Source organism: Neovison vison, chromosome X (assembly GCF_020171115.1).
Source record: "Neovison vison isolate M4711 chromosome X, ASM_NN_V1, whole genome shotgun sequence".
In the NCBI taxonomy this organism is placed as follows: domain Eukaryota; kingdom Metazoa; phylum Chordata; class Mammalia; order Carnivora; family Mustelidae; genus Neogale; species Neogale vison.
The window spans coordinates 65,869,684-65,892,105 of NC_058105.1; the positions used below are offsets into that span (position 1 = coordinate 65,869,684).

Sequence of the window (22,422 nt, forward strand, 5' to 3'; positions counted from 1 at the left end):
CACTAAAATAATTTGATGTGAAGTCTAAAATAGCTAATCAGCCTATTTAGGGAACTGCCATACATTTATTTTGAGGAATAAATGTTCAGAAGGGCCCATTTAATTGTAGGGCAAGTATCAGTAACCTATAGCATATTAACCACATGGTGGCACATGAACCCAGTTTTTGTTGACCTGCACCTATAAGGAGCCATGCTCATAACTGAAGCATAATTGAGGTTTGAAGTCATTGTTTCCTACTTTTCTGCCTCATTTATCTCAAGTTACATGTTTATTATTCAATAAAACAAGTTCTAGTATTGTTTCTTTGTATTCACTGGCATAAAAATGATTATTCATCTGAATAAGAATAGACCACTAGAAATCATAATATATGCCAGAGAAATTGTTTTAATTTTACAATTTCTTTGTAGGTTATAATTATATTCAGTGCTTTTCGGGATGGTTGATACATAGTAAAAAGAGCAAATGGTTTAAGCCCGTTCCTTTTTCTAATCACCTGTCAACCAATCTTTTTAGGATGTAATCTTAGGCACGCCACATAAGTTTTCTAAGATTCACTTCCCTCAAGAACATAAGATAGTAGTACCTTTCTCACAGAGGAGATAATCCACATAAAGCCCCTGCCTAACACATAGTAAGTGCTCAAAGGTTAGCTGCTATTTTTGTTTCTGTAATTGTCAACTCTCATTGCTGTTATACTTGGTCCATTTCTCTGAAACCAGTATAGACATAAATTTCTAGAATTTCAGAGGAGTCGTGAAGTCCTAATCCTTAGGAGATTAAGCTTCACATAGACAGATTAGTAGAAGACTAAAAATATTTAGGAGCCAGAGACAGTAATCTCACCTAGACTGTGGAAGAGATGGGTCTTTGAGGCTTGGATTCTTCTAGAGATCAATTATAATCAAGAGTGAATAATACTAGATATTGATAATCACTTTTAATGACATTAGCATGCATTTGACTATGAACTACTAGTACCCTTTCTAACATTCAAAGTTTTTTTTCTTAAATAATACATGCAACTTTAGAATTGTCTATGTTATAGCCAGCTGATACCACTTTAGTGATTTTTTAAAGTGCTTCTAGTGTCCCTCCACAAACCAGAAAAACAATAGACTGACCTTGCTTGCTTTTAAAGATTATTTATTTATTTATTTATTTGAGAGAGAGTGAGAGAGCGAGCGCGCAAAAGTGGAGGGAGGGACAGAAGGAGAAGCAGGTTCCCCCCTGAGCAGGGAGCCGTCAGGGAGCTTGATCCCAGGACTCTGGGATCATGACCTGAGCTGAAAGCAGGCGCTTAACTGACTGAGCCACCCAGGCAACCCTGACCATGCTTTATTTAAAGTGCTGCTTTATCTCTCTTGCTGTGTTTCTCTCTGTCAAATAAATAAAATCTTTAAAAAAAAAAAAAAGCAAAGAGGGTACATTTAAAAAGAAATAAAGTGCTGCTTTGTGTCTTATTTTGATTGTATTACCTTATAACACAAGAAGAATTATTAAGGAGACAAGGTTATTGAGTATTTTAGGGAAAACACTTAGATTAAATGGACTTCAATGCCAATGATGCCCCTGAATAGCAGCCTCCCTAACCCTGGCAAGATGCCTTGCAAGTCACTTCTAATGGAAACATCAACATCCATGAGGCCACCTTACTGGCAGAGTTGGGAGTGGAATATAAGATTCCATTGGGGAGGGGAGCCTGGGTGGCTTGGTGGGTTAAGCCGCTGCCTTCGACTCAGGTCATGATCCCGGGGTCCTGGGATCGAGTACCGCATCGGGCTCTCTGCTCAGCAGGGAGCCTGCTTCCCTCTCTCTCTGCCTGCCTCTCTGTCTACTTGTGATCTCTCTCTGTCAAATAAACAAAATCTTTAAAAAAAAAAAGGTTCCATTGGGGAGGGTGTGAGGTAGACTTCAGGAAGTGTCTCCTTTTAAAACACTAGAAAGATCTGCTACTCAAGATTATGGAAGTTCTGAAATTTAAAATACGAGGTTTGTATTTAGTAAATGCTGACTGATTAAAAAAATTTTAACTCATTTATTTATTAGGAATTCAAAAGCAGGAACTTTTTGGCTTTGTAGACAAATTAAAAGATGTGTCTGTTCTTTCTAGATTATAAGCTTCCTACTACTGGTCTGTGAGGTAGGAATTGTGTCATTGAATCTTTATCACTATATTCCTAGCATCTGGCATAATACCTAGCACATAGCAAGTATTTGTTAAAAATGTGACAAGTGAATAAATGAATTTTTGTCCTATAATTGCATGCTGATGGTTGTAAGGCAGTGGTTTGCATGCCTTTAAAATTGTGTTTTTTCTTGTGTGTAGTTCTTGGACTAAGAGTAATAGCATCTGAATAGATTCTGAATAGCATCAGGATCACCTGGCAGCTTGATAAAAATGCAGATTCCTGACTTCCATGTAAGACCTACTGAATCAGTTTCTGCATGTGAACCCTGGGAATCTGTATTTTTAACAGGGTTCACTACTGTTTTATAGCTGTAAGGTATTTAGCAGCGTGATTTGCCTTTGTAGTTATTATCAGCTAAACCTTTGAATTAGGAATAATGATAAACAGATGCCTGGTGGCTCAGTGGATTAAGCCTCTGCCTTTGACTCAGGTCATGATCTCAGGGTCCTGGGATCGAGTTCCGTATCAGGCTCTCTGCTCGGCGGGGAGCCTGCTTCCTCCTCTCTCTGTCTGCCTGCCTCTCTGCCTGCTTTTGATCTCTGTCAAATAAATAAATAAAATCTTGAAAAAAATAATAATGATAAACAGTAGCTAACAATTACTGAGTGCTTTTTATGCAAGACACTGTACTAAGGGCTTTACTTGTATTGAATCATTTATTTATTGCTTTATTATTTTTTTAATTCTTACAGCCACCTTACAAAGCTGGTACAGTCTGTTTTTATCTTATAGATGATGAAGTTATGCCAGAGAACTGGTGGCACCTTTATTTGATCTCAGTGCCATAACCAGACCCCATACTCTTTAACTACTACACTCTATTGTGCTGACATTAATTATGTAATTAAGCTTGTGTAAGAAGTTTTGGTATGACTTCACAGTCCTTTTTTAATTTCCAACTTTCTTTTTCATTGATATCTAATTGACATATAATAGCTTCAGGTGTACAACATAATGATTCAGTATATGTATATATTGCTAAATGATTACCACAGTATGTCTAGTTAACATCCATCACCACGCATAGTTACAGATTTTTTTCTTGTGATAAAAAACTTTTAATATCGGGGCGCCTGGGTGGCTCAGTGGGTTAAGCTGCTGCCATCGACTCAGGTCATGATCTCAGGGTCCTGGGATCGAGTCCCGCATCGGGCTCTCTGCTCAGCAGGGAGCCTGCTTCCCTCTCTCTCTCTGTGCCTGCCTCTCTGTCTACTTGTGATCTCTCTCTGTCAAATAAATAAATAAAATCTTTGAAAAAAACTTTTTTAATATCAACTCTCTTAGCAACTTTGAAATATACACTACATTATTACTAACTGTAGTTGCCATGCTATACGTTACATCGCCAGAACTTACTCATCTTACCCTTTGACAAACATCTCCCCATTTTACACACAACCTCAGCTCCTGGTAACCAGCACTCTACTCTGTTTCTATGAATTCAGCTTTTTGGATTCCATGTGTAAGTGAGATCACAGGTATTTGTCCGACTTACTTCCCTTAGCATGATGCCTTCAAGATTCGCTCCATGTTACTGCATTGACAGGATTTCCTTATTTTCTTGTGGCCAAATAATATTGCATTTTATATATGTACCACAATTTCTTTATCCATTCATCCATCAGTGGACACTTAGGTTGTTTCCATGTCTTGGCTGTTGTAAATAATGCTGTGATGAATGGAGGGTTCAGGTATCTTTTTGAGTGTTTTGCTTTCCTTCAGATTAATACCCAGAAGTGAAATTATTAGATCATATAGTTTCATTTGCAGGGTTTTTTTGAGGAATTTTCCATAATGGTTGTACCAATTTCTGTTCCCACCAACAGTGCACAAGTGTCCCTTTTTCTTCACATCCTCATACTTCTTGATCAATACTAAGGGTTTATGAAAAAACATTTTCAGTGTTATCAAGTGTATAATACTGGAGAATGTAGATTTTATCTTTAGTTACTGCAAAATCCTAGGGTGGCAAAGCTGATTCTAGTCCTCCTGAAGTATTTTGGATTCTGAATTTATCTCTAGCCCTGAGTCAGTACAGCATTGTCATTAAGCACAAGAGCCCTTGAGAAAGACCACCTAGTTTGAATCTTGACCTTTGTCAAGTTATTTGACTTCTCTCTGCCTCAGTTTCTTGATCTGTAATTTAGAGATACTTATGTCTGTTGTTCTTCAAAAAACTCATCCTCTTCATTTTTATTTTCATCTCCTTCTGAGACTATTATTAGTAAATGCCTGCCCTTCTGCTTTTAGCTTTCATATCTTACAGCTTTTCTTTTGCCTCATTCTGATCTCCTAGTTCACTAAGTTATTTTTTTTTGCTCTATCTCTTCTGCTTTTTATATTATCCATTGAGTTACTTATTTCAGTGATTATTTTTTATCCCTAATATTTCATATTGGCTCTTTTTAGGTAATTTTTGTTTGAATTTCATATTGACAGTACCTTTCCTTATTTCCCAAAGTCTATTTTCATGCTTATTTTGAATAATTGATACATTTTTTCAATAACTTTGCTTCAGATGACATATGGTGCCAGTTTGTTGTCACACTGGGGATGGTGTGTGTGTGTGTGTGTGTGTGTGTGTGTGTGTGTTGCTTGTGTGTTTGCATGTGTGCTGGCCTGTAAATTCCTGGAATTTGTTTCTTTTTCCTTTCTGTTCTTTCTGTGGATTGATTGTGGTGGGAGGGAGCCAGCACAGCCATTCTGATTCATGATCTTAGAAATCTTAGAAAGCTTAGATCTTAGAAATCTTATCCATTATATGGTGATATTAACAGTATGTACTTCATAGAGTTACTATGAAAATTAGATATTCTGTGTAAAGTTCTTAGAATAGTGTTAGCATGCAATTATACATTCCATTTAGCTTTAAAAAAATTTATAGGGAGGTGACTTGAATTCAGATCCTAACTTTAGAAAAATGTTTTTGATAAGTTAAATATAGAGCTGACTAAGAGGTAAAAAGGATATTGACCCATCTTTCAGACTTTGTGCCGTCCCAGAATTCTGTCACATTGTCTAGTGTTGTCTGTCTCCATTATTGCAAAGAAAATAAGGAGGGAATGGTTGGCTTAACATTTTTTCCTATTTTGAAAATTTTCAAACTAGAAAAATATGATGGATACTCATATACCTATCACCTAGATTTAGTAATTGTTAGTATTTTGCCACATTTTCTCCTCTATTTTTCTGAAATATTTTAAGTTACATTTTTAAAATTATTTATTTTTTAGAGAGAGTGTGAGTGGGGTGGGGAGAGGGGCAGAGGGAGAGAGAATGAATCTTAAGCAGGCTCTTTGCTAAGAGCAGAGCCCAATGTCGGGCTCGATCTCACAACCCTGAGATCATGTCCTGAGCCAAAATCAAGAGTCAAATGCTTAACCAGCTGAGCCCCGCAGGTGCCCCAAATTATATGTATGTATTTAAATTATAAGATTATGATACTTCACTTGTAAATATTACAGTATAAATCTCTAAAATATAATGACACTTCAGGGCACCTGGTTGGCTCAGTGGGTTGGGCCTCTGCCTTTGGCTCGGATCATTATCTCAGGGTCCTGGGATCGAGTCCCACGTCGGGCTCTCTGCTCGGCAGGGAGCCTGCTTCCTCCTCTCTCTCTCTCTGCCTGCCTCTCTGCCTCTCTTGTGATCTCTCTCTGTCAAATAAATAAATAAAAATCTTTAAAAAAATATAGACACTTCAAAAATAGACATTCCTTATATAACCACTATACCATAAAATCAATAACTTCTTAATTTCCTAACATCATCTAATATGATACCTGTATTCAGATTACTCCAGTGTCTTGAATATGTCTTTTATAGCTAATTTGTTCAAATCTGGTTCTGTTCAAGGTATACACAATATATTTGATTGTTTTGTCTCATTGTTATAATCCTCTTAATTCAGTGTACTCTTCCCTCCATTCTGGATTTATTTACTGTTGGATATTTGAACTTCCATTTGTTATATATTCTGTGAACTGGAAATTAGACCCAAAGGCTTGATTAAATTCTTAGCAGGTATTTCTGGCAAGAATGTTTTATAGATAATGTGTAAAAAGATGTTAATATTTTTTAAAAATACAGGATAAGTCAAAGTGTGAAGAAAAAAATACATACCGAGTGCTTGTGCTATGTTCTTTTAAATACACTATCTCATTTAATTCTTACAGTAACCCCATGAGTTACCCTTTGTAGCAAGGGAATTGGTTCCAAGAGATCACTGAACTATTAAATGGCAAATTAGAATTCAAAAAGAGAAAGGAAAAAAGTCAAATAAGGCTGTTTATCTTTACATAAACATAAAAAGTTTTACTAACAAATCACTTGCTCTCTATACCTCTATCTCTGGTAAAATAAAAGCAACAAATTAACTTGACCTTCACATAAATAAATTGCTCTGGCTTATCATGCTCTCATTTTAGGCAATGAGAGGCATCCTTTTATTAAACATCAGCAAAAAATTTTTTTAACATATATATGTTCACAGAACAGGTAATAACTAATTGGTTTTTCTGTCACAGCCATGTATCTAGGATTTTCTAGGACAGTTCTGATATCCCACAGTTTGCCCTATCAAACATCTCCTGAAAGTTTTCATTAGAAAAGCTTGGTTAAAGTATAAAAACTTCTTTCTCTCTGTACAGTAATACATTGTTTCTTAATGTGTGTTTGTGGGGAAATCTGCTTTAGACCTTTAGAAAAGGTGTTGGAAGTAAGAGAAAGTAGTAAAGAACACCATTAGAACTCTTCTAGTTAGCTGATCAAGAGAAGAAAATATTTTAGTGAAGAGGATTAAATTTTATCAGATGTTGCTGGTGGATCGACAGGATCAGGTCTGGGAATTGACTGTCAGCTTTAGCAATGCAAGTGTCATCAGAAAACCTGGCACTGTTTTTGTACTTCATGTGTTACATTTAATCTCCACAGAAGACTTTGTGAAGTAGAAACTTATTGGGCCCATTTTACAGATCAGGAGACTGAGATTCAAAAAGATAACTACTCAGGGACATAGGGCCAGTAAGTGTTAAAACTAGGATTTAAATCCAGTAAGACTGTAGGTCTGCACTGTCCAATACAAGAGCCAGCTACATGTAGTTATTTACATTTGCATTTAAATGTATTAAATTACACTTTTGTTCCTCAGTTGCACTAGTAACATTTCGGTGCTCAGAAGTCACATGTAGCTCCAGTTGGACAGCACAGACAGAACATTGCCATCATTGCCCAGAGTTCTGTTTAGCAGTACTCCAGAGCCTGTGAACTTAACCACTATACATAAAACCTCTCAATTTACAACGTTATATTAAATTTAAAGTAAGTCTTGCCATTAAATTTTTCTCTGAAATTCAAAAGGCTGACATGGGTCTTTTTATCAGATCAATTGATTCCAAAAAACTATACTGGTATTTTTACTTCAGACAGCCTGGTCATGAAATTGTCTGTTGTAGAGAGAAGCCTGGAAAACAGGGCTCGATCTGTGTCCTTTCACCTTTTTTCCAATTTCATTTAGGGGAGTTCAGAAGGACATAACTAGCATGTTGGCATGATCAGTGATCCTGAATTAATATAAGGTACCTGAGTGGCACAGTATCTGTTTGTTAATATCCTAAAGTATGTTATTTGGTTGGTTAGGTTGGCTGATTTAAATATGTCTTGTAACATTTTAGGAACAGTGGAAAATGTAGGCTGTGATACTTTTGGGTGAATTAAGTAGGTGAATACCTCCTTCTGTCTCTTCAGTTACTGATATTTTCATGACCAGGATTTTTACATCATATTCATTGCTTTGGACCCTTCAAGGAATATAAATTGCATGAGAGATTTGGTCAATGTAAGAATCACTAGATGACCTTATTTATATATTTTATTTTTATTATTTTACCTTTTTTAATGTTTTCTTTCTTTAAAATGTAATCTGAACTACTAAATATCTGCTTTCATTCCTATTTCATAGGTCTTCTATCTATATCCTTTTTATTAGCATACCTATAGTTGAGTTAGAGGATTTTTTTAAAAGATTTTGACAGACAGAGATCACAAGTAGGCAGAGAGGCAGGCAGAGAGAGAGAGGAGGAAGCGGGCTCCCTGCAGAGCAGAGAGCCCGATGTGGGGCTCGTTCCCAGGACCCTGGGATCATGACCTGAGCCGAAGGCAGAGGCTTTAACCCACTGAGCCACCCAGGTGCCCCTAGTTAGAGGATGTTAACAGTGTTATGGAATAAGGAGATAATATGAACTCCACATTGTATAGCATGAGAATCAAGTTCCCATTTGGGCTCTACTTAGAAAGCTGCAACCTCTAGAAAGTCACTACCATCCTATAAAATCTTGACTGAAACTGTTTACCTCACAGTGAATGGCATGTGGCTTATGTAATAATTATAATGGGTAACAGATTTTTAAAGGTTAAATGCTAAATATGCTATCTAGTTCCTTGATTGTTAAATTGAGCAGAAAACATTCTTCTGACCAAAGGCGACTTCGGCTCTTACCTTCCACCCAAAGCAGTGTGGTAGGCCTGCCTTTTCCTTTCTTGAAAGTGACAAGTTCTGTAGTTGCCACTTTCTTATTTTCACCTCTAATTTGGGAATCTGGGTATGTTTATAAATGGCCTTTGGGGAAAGTGTGTGCTCTTGACCTAAAAATTTGATATGAGGTGGTTTGTGAACTTTATTCAGTATCTCTCTAGTTACTTACCAAGTATGTTGCCTTTTTTTTCCCCCAGTGTAGTTTGGGAAAAAACAGCCTTCAGATTTGAAAGTAAAAGCTTTTTTTTAAACCCAGAATATTAAGTTTCTTTACTAAAAATCTAGACTTATTGAAGTAATAAAAGAAATTTTCTTCATAGCTTTTTGAGTGGGTGCTGTGGCACTTAAGTATTCCAGTGATTTTTATTTCCAGATATTATAGAACTCAAATTCAAAGTGATGGTAAGCAAAATATTTTGAAAAATGGCAACCCCCCACCCCCACCCTCAGGCAAAGACTTAATTGTTTCTAAAATTTTATTTTCAAGGTTGAATTTCAGGATTGATTAGATGGGAATTTTTGTCAGCTTGCCAAACACTTTAAACATCTAAATAAATTAACTTAAACTTTTAATTTATCATTAATTTTATCTTATTAATTAAAGTAGTCATTTTTAAAGCTTAAATTAATGTAACTGTTAGCTAGAATAGAGACCATGCTTTTTCCCAGCTTGTAAGGCTTTTCACTTATTGAAGGAAAAATAAAGTTTAGACAAAGAAAAGGTACACATTTGGATATAATTTAAACCTCATTTTCACGACTGTTGGCCTAGTGATTATAGATTCTGTTCCAGTATTGTTTTCAATAATAGGGTTGCTATAGCAACTAATAAATGCATGCTTCAAAGAGAAGAAACAAAAATACCTTTCCACTGATTGTGTTGTATATTGAGATGAAATTGTTCTTTATTAATGTACATAATTTGCTCTAGATTTTGCAAAATGGTTTTTCCCAAGGAAGTATTCTGAGAATCCTGTTACACTTATTCTTTTTTTCTGTCTTAATCTCATTTGCTTTTTGTATTAACAATATGCTATATAATTCATTTACAAAGGGAAAGATGTAGAAACAGTTTATATCAGAAATTCTGTATCTTCTTTCTGTTATTTGTGTCTTACATAGCACTCTAGAGGAAAGAAAGATTTTTGGCCTCCTGCCTCTGAACTTATATAAATGAGTCTTATTCTTATAAAAGTCAGTTAACTTAACATATGTAGTGTCTTTTCTTTGTTAAAATGGAGATAGTGGTAAACATATTTGTTTAAGTCCTTGAGCATTATTGGCATAGTTATTGTATGAACAAGTGGTTGAAATACATTAAAATTTGCCCTTTAGCTATTTTGTTGCAGATTTAGTAATAATGAAGAACTGTAAGTAGCCTAAATATTAATAAACCCTTAAATAGGAGAATAATTAGATTATAAGGTTTATCTATATGATATGTAAGCACTTACAGCTGTTAAACATGATGGTTTGTGTATAACACCCAGTGCTCCATGCAATCCAGCCATCCTTAATACCCATCACCAGGCTCACCTATTCCCCCACTCCCCTCAGTGAATCATGGAACACTACATCAAAAATGTATGATGTACTGTATGGTGACTAACATAACACATAAAAAAATATGGTTTGTATTTGATGTAAAATGATGTCTGTGGAAAGCTACTAATTCAGAAAAGTGGTTTCAACACTATAGTACAATCCCATTTTTATGTAAAAGCATGTATGAGTGTGAGAGTAAAATGTAAATGTGTGGAGGAATATATGACAGGTGGTGCCATTAGTTATCTCTAGGTTTTATAATACGAAATTAGCATTGTTTCCTTAAATGTTTTTTAAAAATCTTTGAATAGGAGGGAGCATCCGTAGCCAGTAGAAACAGTTTGAATGGTTTTTTTGTTTGATGTTAGGAGGGAGCTATTGTTTTAGGAAAAGGGTCCAGAAATTTTTAATGATACAAAATAAAGTCACATGGAGTTTTCCTCTGACTTTTTGGCATTTTAGTTGACTGTGGGTCAAAGGAACATTATTGCTGAGCCTCTTCCATAATCTGACCTTAGTAAGTCAATCATGTTTGACTTGAGAGGATAGATCTTAAATCTGAAATTGGTGAGAAGACATTAAAACGTTTTGGAAGTGGTGTTTCCATGTCTCCTGAAAATGAAAATGGTAAAATAGTCATGTCAGGTTTAGGCTAAGCATGAACTGGGTTTTCACAGGTTTGTGTCTGAGAATTGTGTTTGCCTCAGTTTTTATATTTTCCTTTATTAAAAAAATTAGCATATTAATTAAAAAACTTCAAAAAGTATGGAAGTGTTCAAAGTGAGGGAAAAAATAGACATACTTGGCTTTTTCCCACCCCGAAATCCTTCAGGGTAGTCATTTTTATTTGAGTACAGATCTGGGAAATGGAGGAACTATGCCTCATGGAAATATTCTTTATAGTGTGATAGAATGATCACTGGATAGAAGCCTAGAAATTCAGCTTCTAGTCCTAGCTAGTCTGAGCTGTGTGATTGGAGCAAGTTACTTTGCCTCTCTGGGCATGGGTTTCTACCAGTTCCAAGGTGATAAGTTTGGACTTTGAAATAGGATGATAAAGACTGACTTGATATTTTTTAGACACTTTTTAAAGGGTATAAATGAGGGTGTGTGTGCATGCCTGCACATGCATATTGCATACACGCGTCTCTGGAAAGGCTTTCTCTCTAATCATAAGAGTAATTAATGTATGAACTCTGGTGTTTATAATTGAGAAATAAACACTGCACTTAACTGACAGAAGATTTATTTCCAAAGAATTGGGTGTTTCATCTGTTTCTGCTATTCTCATATCATCCTGTTATACATGTGAATGGAGAGGGTTTCCTTTTGTTTAACTGAAAGTCATAGCTAAATTATTATTCATTGATACAGAGAGAATCAGTGGCACAGCTGAAAGTAAATCAGTTCCTAGCACACAGTTCTCTTGGTCTTTCCCTTAGGTTGCTTTCTTAGAGAAATTAAGTTATTTTTGACTATGGTTAAGAATATCACTTATTGCTAGACAGAGTAAAATTAGGAACTGCCCGTAGAACATTTCTACCTTGTAATTTATTTGGTATTTTGTAGAATAGCTGACTTTTCTAACTGTATTTGGTATGGTCACTTGCTAAAAATATGTCAGTGTTATCTGGTTTTATTCTAAACCTCTCTCTTGAGTCATAGTTGGGGGGGTAAGCATGGGAGACATATATCTGAAGAAGCATTATCTTTTCATAGAATTTAATTTCATTTGGCCTAGCTCTCTGCCTACCTGGTCAATAACTGTGAGCTTTAGTGATGATAAACCTGTCTTATATTGCATAGGCATGGGAAGTCAGCTTTGATGACAGATTTCTACACTGGTGTAGAGGAGAAATGTTTAGCTAGTGTTTCAAAAGAACTAAACCTATTAGCATCTCTATATTCCACCATTCAGTTTTTTTGAGCCCTCTCCTACGTATGGTCCTCTAATGTTTTCAGTTTTCAACAAAAGAAATAGTATATCATGTCAAAATGAAGTATAGAATCTCAGTTACAATTATATTCATTAATGAAGTCAATTCCTTTAATCTTATGGAATGATGAAATATTTCAAGTGTTTATTAGGGTAGCAAGATAAAGAGTTGTTTAAATGATACCAAATATTCTGATTATTTGGAATTAGTGTAAGCATTTCCTATTGTACAGAAGAAATCATAGGGCCTCATGAATTGAGTCTTTCAACTTGAATTATTTAACAGAAATTTGAGTTCCTACCATGCTTTGTAATACTCTGGGGTCAATGAAGATGTAAAGACAGAGTTATTTTCACGTGTGGGATTTGTCTGTGCTGAAACTTAGGAAGGCATTAAGCATTACTAGATGTAGATTAAATTTAAATTTAATGGACTTATACTTCTGCAACCTTTCCTTTGCTCTGTAATTATTTATGTTCCTTCACTACATTCACACTCAATTTAGAAAGTGTGCTCTAAGAGAACTTGATGTTACAAGCTATGAAAAATCCTTTTGTAAAGTGAATTAATTTGCCTTTTATATATTCGGGTTTTCATCTGTGATTTCTTAATAAACAACTTGTGAGTATTTTAATTTCTTATTAGCAAGTAACATCTGTGGTTCACTTTAACCCCCTCCTCCCAGTCTCTGTCTCTCTCTCTCTCATAATCATAATTACACAAAGCAGGAGTTTGGTTGTTCTTACTAAGTATATAAATGATCCCAAGTTTTAAGCTTTTAATTTTTTTAACCTTAAAAGACTGACTTAACAATCAGAGAAAGACAATTCTCATATGATCGCCCTGATAGGAGGAAGTTGAGAGTCAACATGGCGGGGTTGGGGGAATAGGAAAGGAATAAATGAAACAAGATGGGATCAGGAGGGAGACAAACCATAGAAACTCTTAATTTCACAAAACAAACTGAGGGTTGCCGGGGGAGGGGGATAGGGAGAGGGCGGTTGGGTTATGGATATTGGGGAAGGTATGTGCTATGGTGAGTGTTGTGAAGTGTGTAAACCTGGCGATTCACAGATCTGTACCCCTGGGCTAATAATACATTATATGTTAATAAAAAAATAAAAAATTATTAAAAGATTGACTTAAGACACTGTGACTTTAAAAAAAAACCACTGTAACAATAACATGATAAACTGCCTATCAGTTTAAATTTGACCTATGCATCTTTACAATGTTATCTATAATTGACCTTTCTACAATTGAAATATAAGGACTCTGTGATCCAGTGCAACTTTCCTGTAGCTGTTTAGATTAATTTAGGTTTGCTTTTTGTTAGTATGGTGGCTGTTGGCCAAAGTAATTGTGATAGAAATAAAGTTGATAAATATGTATAAACAGGAGTAGCCATGATTTTTAACACAAGCATCCAATGTAATCTCTGATTTAAGCAGACTTGTATTAGCATTTATTATCAACTCAGAACAAATACAAAACAAAATGCATATGAAAAAATTAGAAAAAAGTTGGAGAAAAAAACTTCACAAAAACTACATTTAAAACATTATGGAACTCCTAAACATGCTTATATAAAACACTGTTTTATAGGAAGTTCTTACAGAAGAGGCTGGTGTTGCATGTATTATGACTGTTTTCTAAGTAATTTATATCCTATGTATCAGAAATATGTGTAGTAGCCAGTGTCTAGTTTCTAGTCAGACAGTAGACCAAAGAACTATGGAGATAGGATCCAGACAGAAAAAATAATTCTCTGTGATGTCAACCCCTCTAAACAGGACACCATACTTGCAGAACTTCTACAAATACATAAAGAACACATTGTAGGATATCATGAACACGATTCTCTTTTGGACCACAAAGAAGAAGAAGAGTTGACTGAAGAAGAAAGAAAAGCAGCTTGGGCTGAGTATGAAGCAGAGAAGAAGGTAGTTCATTCAAAATGCTTTTTGGTTTTTGTTTTTGTGTTAGTCATTTAAAAGGTCAGTGAGTAAGGAAAGGGCCACATTTGAAACAGGTAATAATAATAGGGAGTCTTTGGGAACAGAGTCCCCAAATACGAGTCTGTTTATAGGCTTTGCTTACCTTTGGTGGTAGAGTGGAAGGAAAGGAAAGAAGAAAATAGTTTCCACTTAAAGAGTAGTAACCCCAGTTCTGCCTAGCACGCGCTGAATTGAGAGATTAGTGGGAAGCTCTATATTTAGTATCACTTAACTCCCGTCAACACCCTCACTCTAGTAACATACATGCAGTAGCTTAGAGTTTAGAGGTAGGAGGAAATGTTTCTTTGACATGTGTACCATGAAATCAAAATTTTGACTGAATGTCAGAACACAAAAATATTCCATTATTGGACATTAATACCAGTCTCCACCAGCAACTTTATTTAAAATAGTTCATGTCTCTTTTAAACACCAAACCACTTGAGCAAAAATGTGCCTGAGCATGGGAAACCTTATCCTAATACCTGAATTCTTTTTAAACTCCTAACTCATTGTACCAAACTTCTTTAACGTTAATGTGATGTTAGGAGTTTCATTAGAATTCTCTGAGTTGCCCCATTCTGTGGGAATTATCAGAAAAAAGAATACACCTTCAGGGGTTAAAGCTTTCCATGTAATAAGATCTTGGTTTCGGGTGAAAAGGGTATTTTGTTTGTGTGTGGAAGAGTGTTAATAATTTCTTAGATCTGAGAATGTGGAATCTTTTCTAAACCGGTAGGTGATGTAGAATTTCAAGTTTTAAATCACAATGTGGAAAGTGCATAATTTTTTGTTTTTAGGGACTGACCATGCGTTTCAACATACCAACTGGGACCAACTTACCCCCTGTCAGTTTCAACTCTCAAACTCCTTATATTCCTTTCAATTTGGGAGCCCTGTCAGCAATGAGTAATCAACAGCTGGAGGTAAGTTGTGAAGTACAAAAGTAGTTTAACATGAATTAAAGGCATTCAAGTACCCTGTTGTTGAGGGATATCACATGCAGGAATATCACATTCTCCAAAAGATTACCTCTGAATAGACCAAGAAATTTTTCTTTTATTTGTTGACCTTTTTGAACTATCACAGTATAGTAAAGTGTAGTTTGTTCAGAGCACAAAAGAATTAGGCCTTGAATTAATGTTCTTTGAATTATTTTAATTAAGGAACAATAGGGCAATTGACTGGCTAGGGAAGTAGCACTTTCTTCAGTTATAAAATACTTTGAATCAACAAATTAACTTGCTAATATTTGAAAATAGGATATATACATCTATATTCTGATGCAATGTAGATGCAGCATTGGGTATATGATAATATCCAGTATTACATTTAAAACTAGAACGAATTATGAAGTAAATAAGAAAGATTAGGTTTTATTATACCAATTCTGTAATAGCTTAATTGAATCTGTGGTTTTCTTTTGAAAATGTTCTTATGGAGTCATTTAAATTAATAAATTGGTGCAAACCCTAACTTTTATCTTCCTAACAGGACCCTCACTGATAAATTTTACCCACTGTATAAGTGCTGCATTTTGCTGCTTTTCAATTATTTGAAGAGTTTTAAAACCAAGTGCTATAAATTGGCAAAAGGAAGGATCCCTATACTTTATAACCATGTGTCTTTTATATGTCCTTATTAACGTTTCTTGCGTTCTTCTAGGACCTCATTAATCAAGGAAGAGAAAAAGTTGTGGAAGCAACAAACAGTGTGACAGCAGTGAGGATTCAGCCTCTTGAAGATATAATTTCAGCTGTAGTAAGTTAATTCGCAGTTATGTTATTCCAACTTGATATTTTTGTCATGTGTTCCCCCATCCCAGACCTTTTGTTTTTATTTTTAATTGTTTGCTTTACTCCTTCTGTGGGGAAAACAACATGATTTTTATAACTTAATTTGCAACAGTAAAATACTAATAATCTGAATAATAGTGCTGAGCTGTAATTCAGCATTTTTACCTGAATGTTGGCACAAAAGAGAAATGGGTGCTATCCCAAATGATTAGTAAATCAATCAGTTATAGAAATGTGTATGTTGTTTACATAAACATATTTTATCAGTTACACAAATTAAATCCAAGTAGTTTCATTCCAGAAATAGCCAAACCTTGTACAACAGTGGATAACTTAGTACCCTGCTTTTACATCCTTGTTTTCTTTAGACGAAAACCTTTTAAAATCCTTAATATTTTTGAGTACCTTAATTATTTTTCCTCCGTTCTACTGCAATAGGAAGTAAATGGAACCTTTTTCTTTTAGTGGAAGGAAAACATGAATCTCTCAGAGGCCCAGGTACAGGCGTTAGCATTAAGTAGGCAAGCCAGCCAGGAGCTTGATGTTAAACGAAGAGAAGCAATCTACAATGATGTATTGACAAAACAACAGATGGTAAGAGTCCCACTATCTCTAAGTTATGTCCAGTTTTCTTGAATTTATAATAATGGGTTTGTGTGACATCTCTGTGACACCTTCCCTCAGAGGGATGGATGACTGGTCATTGTTTTTTCCTGGAAGAAATTTTGTCAGAAATCATAGTAATTGTCAAATAAAGGTAATACCTGGGTTACAGGGTTACAAAAGAGCAACAGATTGCTAATGGGTCTCCTTGAAGATTGTGTAGGTTCTTGTCCACATAGTTTTATTTTTTTTGTATTCTAGACATCTAAAAAGGAATTTTTGCCAGACTTTTACCATATTTACCATTTTTAAACAATGAGGGTACTTTTTAATATATTTAATTTGAGATTTTAAAAAAGTGGAGCTATATAGATGATATATGTTACAGGTTCCTACTAAATTATTTAATTATTTGAAAGATTAGCATATTCCAGGGGCACCTGGATGGTTCAGTCCATTAGGTGGCTGCCTTCAGCTCAGGTAATGATCACAGGGTCCTGGGATCGAGCCCCACACCAGGCTCCCTGCTCAGCAGAGAGCATGCTTCTTTCTCTCCATCTGCCTGCCTCTTTGCCTATTTGTGCTCTCTCTTTCTTTCTCGCTCTCTCTCTGTCAAATAAATAAAATTTAAAAATCTTTAAAAATAAAAGACTAGCGCATATTCCAGAACCTTTGATCATTTTTCCCAGGATAGTTGTTTGCTAGCCATTTGCCTTTCACTGGGAAATTTCGACTCTTGACTCTAGGGAATCAATTTCTGTGGCATGAATTTTACTTAGAAAGCACTGTAGATTACTGATTTTTTAGATTATCTTAGGAAATTTGGGACACTCCAGGTAGGAATTATTCCCACTGCAAGTGCGTTTTCCCTTGGGTATTTGTCACTAAAAATGTTTGTCATCATGTGAAATATTTAAAAGAATGAAGAAATGAGATTTGATCAAAAGTGCTATAACTAATACTTGAAACTAATCATAGTGTAAGACAGGTTACTATGGCAACTAACCTAAATCCTGCTTACAATACAATACAATAATCAAGTCATTAAGAGAATTTAGCTCTCAGTGGTGTTACTAACTGGTTCCTATAGTAATGGTCCTGTGAATGCCTCAAATTAGTAATGGTGTTAACAATAATGTGTTTTCCTTTTGGTATGGTACACCCTTAACAAATTGATTTTAACTTAAAACTTGATACTTGCCTCTTTGAGATAGGTCATGCACTTGTAACAGCTTCCTTTTCTCTCTTTAGTTAATCAGCTGCGTTCAGCGAATACTTATGAACCGAAGGCTCCAGCAGCAGTACAATCAGCAGCAACAACAACAAATGACTTATCAGCAAGCAACACTGGGTCACCTCATGATGCCAAAGCCTCCAAATTTAATCATGAATCCTTCTAACTACCAGCAAATTGATATGAGAGGGATGTATCAGTCAGTAGCTGGTGGTATGCAGCCACCACCCTTACAGCGTGCACCACCCCCAATGAGAAGCAAAAATCCAGGACCTTCCCAAGGGAAATCAATGTGATTTTGCACTAAAAGCTTAAAGGATTGTTAAAATCATAGAAAGATCTTTTATTTTTTTAGGAATCAATAACTTAACAGAACTCAACTGTATAAATAGTTTGATCCCCTTAAATGCCAATCTTCCATATTAGTTTTAATTTTTTTAATAGGGCATACCATTTTTTCCTGACGTTTGTCAGTGATGTTGCCTAGAATCTTCTTACACACATTGAGTACAGAAGATATTTCAAATTGTTTTCAGTGAAAACAAGTCCTTCCATAACAGTAACAACTCCACAGATTTCCTCTCTAAATTTTTATGCCTGCTTTTAGCAACCATAAAATTGTCATAAAATTAATGAATTTAGGAAAGAATACAGATTTATATATTCGTTCTTTACATATAAAAACACACAGCTGAGTTCTTAGAGTTGATTCCTCAAGTTATGAAATACTTTTGTACTTAATCCATTTCCTTACTAAAATGATTGAAATGGTTTTAATGTTCCTTTGACTGAAGTCTGCAACTGGGCTCCTGCTGTATCATCTCTGTGAGTGAGAGTTAGAAACTTAAGGGTTATCTTTGACACAGAATTGTGTGCAATATTCTCAAATACTACTGCTCTAAAACTTGGAGGAGTCTTGCAGTTATCTTAGCATTGTATAAACAGCCTTAAGTATAGCCTAAGAAGAGAACTCCTTTTTCTTCTTTAGTCTTTCTGCCATTTTTTATTTTCAGTTATATGTGCTGAAATAATTACTGGTAAAATTTCAGGGTTGTGGATTATCTTCCACACATGAATTTTCTCTCTCCTGGCACTAATATAAAGCACATCTCTTAACTGCTTGGTGCCAGTGCTAGTGCTTCATCCTGTTGCTGGCAGTGGGATGTGGACTAACAAAATCAAGTTCTAGCATTTTAGGAGGTTAAGGATGATGGTGTGGTAGGGTCACACCCTGTTTTATAAACAATATCAAAATGGCAGAACCATTGCTGACTTTTAAGTTCACATGAGGAATGTGCTTTAGTAATTCCCAGTACTGTCAGTATTGTGAAATAATTCCTCTGAAAGATAAGGATCACTGGCTTTTGTGCTCTTCCTCTTTTTTGTCATCATCATGTTTTTTCCCCCAACTTCCCTATGTTATTTTAAATAAATTACATTTCAAAGTTCGATTTTTTATTAGTTTAGATCTGTGAGGCAATTTTTTTTATCAAAATTAGTTCATCTAATACCCTTCTTTGAAGTTTTACTAGAAAATCATTACATTGTTTTTCTTAATCCAGGCCTATAAAAATGACCTATAAGTTTATTCATGTACAGTTTGACTGCTTGAATTTCTTGAAGAAAAAAATTGTTAGACTATGGGAGTCAACTCAACATGGCAAAACCATTTTTGAGGTGGTGTTGTAATAGGTAATGGAAATAGCTAAGGAATTTCATTAAAAAAAGCTGGGTGGAGGAATTGCTCTGGGTATCACTGGATTAGAATGAGTTTAACATTAGCTAGAACTGTTTTCAGTTATTTGGATTATTAAAAGATTTCCATTTTTTTCTTGAAAGAACTAGTGGTAAACATCTAAGAGCACTAGGTTTGTGATACATAATTTGTGAGGTTAGATGGATCCATTTCATCCCCCTCACTTTACCATGGTGAGTTATCAGTAATAAATCCCATGTATTTGGATATTGTGCCAGCCATATAGTTAAATTTACTGAATTGGGGTGGGGGGAGATGTGTGTTTACTCCAGAAGAAATGAAAAAGACAAGATCTACGAGATAAATATTTGAAGGCAGTACACTGTGGCCAACTGTTGTCAGTTGGTGTATCTACAAGTCCAGAATACCTTAAACCTGATTTACTAGACCTGGAAATTTTCAACATGGTCTGATTACTTGCTCAAAGACATGGATGTAGAAATTTTAGGCAACCTTCTAAACTTTTTTCACCATGGATGAAACTATGACTTAAGGAATAATACATAGAAAGGATTAATTGGAACTAAGAGAGTTTGAAATAAAACTTGGACCACTTTGCATACACTCTTCTCACTTGACATTTTAGCTACATAATATGTACTTTGAGTATAACATCAAGCTTTAACAAATATTTAAAGACAAAAATCACATCAATAAGATACTAAAAGGCTCATTTTTATATTTGTTTTAGATGTTTTAAATAGTTGCAATGGCTTAAAAAATGACGATTTAAAATGTTGCTTGTTATACAGTTTTGCCTGCTAAATTCTCCATATTTTGTAACCTGTTTTATTTCTTTGGGTGTAAAGCGTTTTTGCTTAGTATTGTGATATTGTATATGTTTTGTCCCAGTTGTATAGTAATGTTTCAGTCCATCATCCAGCTTTGGCTGCTGAAATCATACAGCTGTGAAGACTTGCCTTTGTTTCTGTTAGACTGCTTTTCAGTTCTGTATTGAGTATCTTAAGTACTGTAGAAAAGATGTCACTTCTTCCTTTAAGGCTGTTTTGTAATATATATAAGGACTGGAATTGTGTTTTTAAAGAAAAGCATTCAAGTATGACAATAATACTATCTGTGTTTTCACCATTCAAAGTGCTGTTTAGTAGTTGAAACTTAAACTATTTAATGTCATTTAATAAAGTGACCAAAATGTGTTGTGCTCTTTATTGCATTTTCACAGCTTTGAAAATCTGTGCACATATTGTTTCATAGAAAATGTATAGCTTTTGATGTCCTATTTAATGGTGATTCTTTTGCACATTTAGTTATTTAATATTGGGAGGTCAAAAAGTTTGGTTTTTGAATCTGTTATGTACTAAATTCTGTAAAAGGAGATCTCTAACCTCAAAAATAATTTACATACCAGGAAGCCTATGTGTGTTTGTGTTAGTTTTGGTTGTCTCTTTGTAATCCAGCACCATTTCCTGCTTCCCAACAGCTGCATCACTCATTTAAATCAAGCAGGACTACCAATCCACACTTGATAGAAAAGCTGCTTACCCTCCTAAAGCCATAACAGGTTAATGGAAGCCTTTATTACCTGGCCTCCAAAGAAGCTGAATATTTTGTAGTCTTCCCTTAGCTATGCCCATTTTCTCTCTATCACAAAATCAGATACTTAACATCTGTGCCCCAAACAAAACTTTAAGGTAGTCACTTACCTATCTCAGTACCATTGTTTCCTTTGAGGGTGGCATGTTGTGAAGCTATAGGTATCTGTTCTAACAGTAAATTAGGTCATTCTTTTACATGCTTATTTCACTAAAAATTACGTTCAGATTATTCCCATCTTATTTCACCAGACTTAGTCTCAAGTGAATTTAAGCTATCTCCACATCGAATCTACCCTTAGAGATGAAAATTCCTCCACCATGGATTTGTTTTTCAAGTCTGTAATCTGTGCCAATCCCAAAGGAGTTACCAAATTTCAGAAATGCTTTTTGTCTGTGCAACATTTTATATATGCTGTTATATGAAGGTGAATAAAAATTTAAAATCCAAAATATATATTGTTTCTAAGCTCAATATCTGCTAGGTAACCAAACTCAGCACACATTACTCATGTTGAATATAATGATGGAATGGAATGGCCCTACCAACCCCCCACCTAAGAATTTTACTCCTCGGAGTATGTACCACCATAAAATTCCTTTACGATATATACTGCCACCCTCTCTGTGGAGTAACCTTCCTGTCACCATTGTGCCTGTTTGGTTAACTAAAGCAATCACCCTTTCTCTCACTCGAGAGAGCTTTCTGGTAGTGACTGCTACATACATTTACCAAGGAAGACAGCATATAAATGGAGGCCTTTATTAAAGATAATGAAGATAAAGCTATAGTTGAACGAATGAAAGAGTGAGACAAACCCTAAAATACAGCAGGCCCTTTTTAATACTCAGAACTACCACATACTCCAAGCAATCTCCACCCTGCAGCACTCCAAATTCACCTCATTCTGCCCTCACTTTCTCCCTTGTAGAAACATAAGGGAGGAGAATTGGCTCCAGTCTCCTTTAATCATATCAGATGAGAGACTTTTACCTGTTGACTAGACTGAGCCCTCTCCCTATAGTCCTCACATTAAATACATGTTAGTTTTCAAGAAAGGTGAAGAGATGACATGACATGCAAAGACAGGATTTATTTTAGGTATATGAAGAGAAAGCATAGTATTAAAAGGAATAAAGGTGGGGATAGGGAAAGAAAGACTAGATTGGAGTGGGTTAATCAAGGATCTTGAAATCCTGAATAATATCAATACGAGGATAACAGGTTTGTGACATCTGGTGGATGTGTTCAAAGTAGCAATAAAGATGGTAGT

General features: G+C 35.2%; 1 protein-coding gene across 6 annotated transcripts in view; it reads left to right on the forward strand.

Annotated features, from left to right (window-relative positions):
* ATRX (ATRX chromatin remodeler) overlaps positions 1-21,601 on the forward strand; it is a 300,930-nt gene extending 279,329 nt beyond the window's left edge. For all 6 annotated transcript variants that reach the window (XM_044234659.1, XM_044234661.1, XM_044234660.1 and 3 more), the window contains 5 exons: positions 14,003-14,152; positions 15,007-15,132; positions 15,872-15,967; positions 16,468-16,596; positions 17,857-21,601. In XM_044234659.1, coding sequence (XP_044090594.1) covers positions 14,003-14,152; positions 15,007-15,132; positions 15,872-15,967; positions 16,468-16,596; positions 17,857-18,135 — 780 coding nt within the window. In that variant the 3' untranslated portion in view covers positions 18,136-21,601. The remainder of the gene's footprint in view (positions 1-14,002; positions 14,153-15,006; positions 15,133-15,871; positions 15,968-16,467; positions 16,597-17,856) is intronic.
* The last annotated feature ends 821 nt before the right edge of the window (positions 21,602-22,422 follow it).